Genomic DNA, 3,536 nt, shown 5'->3' with positions numbered 1-3,536 from the left:
TGGAAGGGTTATCATGACGGTTATCATGTATTCATTTACTTGTATTGATCCTATAAACAATTGAATACGTCTAGTTTTTCCCCACCAATATTGGAGCTCTGGCTCATGGACTAAGAACCAAAAAGAACTGAACGGTTCCCACTGGGAACCAACGGGTGGAAAAGTGTAATTCACTCTTTTGTCCACTAGGTGGTAGTATTGTACCTGGCAGGCCCATCATGTGGGGACAGGTGAGATCACAGGCTATTAAAACAGTATTGGGCTCCTTCATCTATACAATCAGTCCAGCTCCAGCACCTCACCCACACCCACCCACCCACACCCCAACTCTAACGCCAACACGGGCAATTTCAAATAAGTTCTTGGTCATTAGCCTTGTATAGTCTTTCAATACAACAACATATTCCTTGGCAAAGTGGGATTCAAATTGAAAGTTCTGCCAGGGAGTCAAAGCTCTCCACAACACCAGCAATATTCTGTTAATACTGTTAAATCTGCACGTCACATGATGAACCAACCCATTTAGACCTGAGGCCGATTAAAACAAATAAAACAGAACTCTGATAAACCTATGTTTCTATGACAGCGGTGCTCAACCTTTTTCATGTCTGTCAAGGACCCCAGAATTATCTGAATTTGGCTGCGGACCTCCAGCTGAAATTGCTTTCCAGGGACCCCCCCAGAAAAGCAAAGATTTGAGACGAAAACGTTCACTCTGAAAGAATATATTCAAAGATTTTTGCTCAAAGATTTCGGTGCCGCTCTACAAGCTCGTAGAGCGGCACCGAGTGCCGCGCTATGAGCTTGTAGATCTGCTATTTTTCAATGGCTAAAGTATAACATAATGGTTAAAACACCAAAAAGAGTTCCCGTCCTGAATGGGATAATAGCACACAGACACAGGTCAAACACATCATCACACATCTGCAATGCTCTCAATGACGGTAGGCTATGGAGATTAAGGTCTTTCTACCCACTACTACAACAATAAAACATTATTATTGTTCAAACAAATTGCTTTACAAAACAAGATAATTATTTCAGCAGAAGAATAACAAGAAACACAGCGTGTTGTACCTGAGAGGTTTGTACTATACTATCATAGTATTCCTGAAGAAGATCCCAGTGACCGAAACATTGAATCTTAAAGGACCACTTCACCACTTTTCAACCTATCTTGATATAATAGGTCCTCACTAATAATCATGAAAAAATGGCGCAATTCTTCCTCCTCAGTCTGTGTCTCATAGGAGGGCTGTGGGCAGTTCAGAAACCGTCTTCCAGTGACATCATAGATGGGGAATACAAGCTAATAGAAACTGCAGGCTTTCTAGTCCTGAAAAGTTGCAATGCGAAAATGGAAGCCAACGTTCTCACGGTGATGAAAATCTAAAAATTAAATTAAAAAAAGATCTGCCTAATGATGATGTCACTGGAAGACAGTTTCTGAACTGCCCACAGCCCTCCTATGAGACACAGACTGAGTAGAAAAAAATCGTGCCATTTTATCATGATTATTAGTGAGGACCTATTATATGAAGATAGGTTGAAAAGTGGTGAAGTGGTCCTTTAATAAACCAGTGGAGCTGAGTTTCTTTACCAGTGTTTGCAGACTCTATTTTTCCCTCCCGTATTGCCGTTTGTCCAGCACCATAGCGCCAGAGTGGATGTGCATGCATGTAGACCTACTATCACATCGTCTAAATCAGTAGTTATCACACTTGGGTGAGACGGACGTTATGTATATCTTTCAGGACCTTTCACTGCTTCGTCTCAACCATTACTCTATGGCTTTGGTCTCAGCCACTGCGGTGTATTTTTTGACATTCCGTTTTTCTCCAAAGTTTTTTTTTTTTTTATATATAATTTTTATCCCATGATTTTTGCAACCCAGTTTTTTCACCCAGTGCCAATTATCACCACCCGGGCCTAGTCACAGTTGACTGAGCTGAATCCAGGAAGCGTCACCCTGCCTCTTCTGAGGTCAGTCTCGGAGCCTGTGTTGATTCGTCGGATCAACCGCTTCTCAAATTCGATGGGGTGCCAATAGTGAGGGCCGCCCAGGGAGCAGTCTATGTTTCGGCTACGCTCAAAGTAGTGGCACAGCGCCTTCTGCCTCGCCACCGAGGGGATGTACTCGTACACGTGCACCTCGTCGCACAGCGCCATCATCACGAGGATGCCTATGAAGCCAGAGGAGGGCGGGTTACTCTGGATGTGCTCCCGCGGCGTGTACCCCTGAATCGCCTGCCACAGCTGGCGGACGTAGCCGGGGTGAAGCACGTAGAAGGGCTGAGCGGGGTCCTGCCTGCGGCGCGTGACATACGGACCGAAGATTTTTCCGTGGGCGTACCACACGGACAGGTTGAGGTCATGAGGGGCTTTCTCCCAGGTCACCAGGGTGACGTTGCGGTAGAGAGAGCTGTTGCCGAATCGAAATTTGGGCATAAATTGAATCTGCTCATTGATGAGGCGAAAAGTCGTTCTGGTTCCCACGTCTTTCTCGTAACCGGCGGTCGGCGCGTGGTTGAACCGCATGACCTCCTCGTGGGAATCGATCTCCTCGCCCAGTCCCGAGCGCAGCATGGCCCCGGCCGAGGCCACCACGGCGCAGCTTCGGTTCCCCCGCAGTCCGCGGAACCGCTCCGCAGGAGCGGAGGGCACCGGAGGAGTGGTGGGCACCGGAGGAGTGGAGGGCACCAGAGGAGGAGCAGAGGGCACCAGAGGAGGAGCAGAGGGCATCAGAGGAGGAGTGGAGGGCACCGGAGGAGCGGAGGGCACCAGAGGAGCGGAGGGCACCAGGCTGGACCAGCCCAGGGAGGAGAAGGGCTCCTCGGATCCGTCCACCGTCCTCAGCCTGGCGCGGGTCTTCAGTTCACACAGGAGCTCCTTTGGGGTCTTCATGGGAAGGGGAACAGGAGTGGTGGGCACCGGAGGAGTGGTGGGCACCGGAGGAGTGGAGGGCACCAGAGGAGGAGCAGAGGGCACCAGAGGAGGAGCGGTGGGCACCGGAGGAGGAGCGGAGGGCACCGGAGGAGCGGCAGGCACCAGAGGAGCGGAGGGCACCAGAGGAGGAGCGGAGGGCACCAGAGGAGCGGAGGGCATCAGGCTGGACCAGCCCAGGGAGGAGAAGGGCTCCTCGGATCCGTCCACCGTCCTCAGCTTGGCGCGGGTCTTCAGTTCACACAGGAGGTCCTTTGGGGTCTTCATGGGAAGGGGAACGGTCACCACAGGTGCATCATGGGGTAACAGAAGAATCCAAGACAGTGTCGCGAAGAGAGTCCAAGCCAAGATCATCGCTAGCATCAGTTGCCTCATTATTATTGAACTCGTAGAGCCAGCAGATGACGGTCACACTTTTTACGCCCGTATCAAACGTAACGTAGAAGCTGCAAAGACAACGAAACAAAAACCACGTTAAGCACCTTCATTTAGAAACAATACAATAATAAAAACAATAAAACGTCGGAAGAATTAAAGGTGGTATAGTGAGTGATATTTTTGTTTTTTGTTCTGTCAACTGCTCTTTAATAAAC

General features: G+C 49.3%; 1 protein-coding gene across 1 annotated transcript; it reads right to left on the bottom strand.

Moving 5' to 3' along the window:
• Positions 1-1,929: 1,929 nt before the first annotated feature.
• On the bottom strand, positions 1,930-3,297 carry LOC306912820 (beta-galactoside alpha-2,6-sialyltransferase 2-like; the record flags this gene model as incomplete). Its single annotated transcript, XM_079489276.1, has 1 exon — positions 1,930-3,297. The coding sequence occupies one exon, from the start codon at positions 3,295-3,297 to the stop codon at positions 1,930-1,932; it is 1,368 nt and encodes a 455-aa protein (XP_079345402.1).
• Positions 3,298-3,536: the final 239 nt, after the last annotated feature.

The sequence above is a fragment of the Electrona antarctica genome, assembly GCF_951216825.1.
Source record: "Electrona antarctica genome assembly, chromosome: 20".
NCBI classification, from domain to species: Eukaryota; Metazoa; Chordata; class Actinopteri; order Myctophiformes; family Myctophidae; genus Electrona; species Electrona antarctica.
Note: the sequence above shows the minus strand (reverse complement) of the source record. Positions and strands in the feature narration are given on the sequence as shown.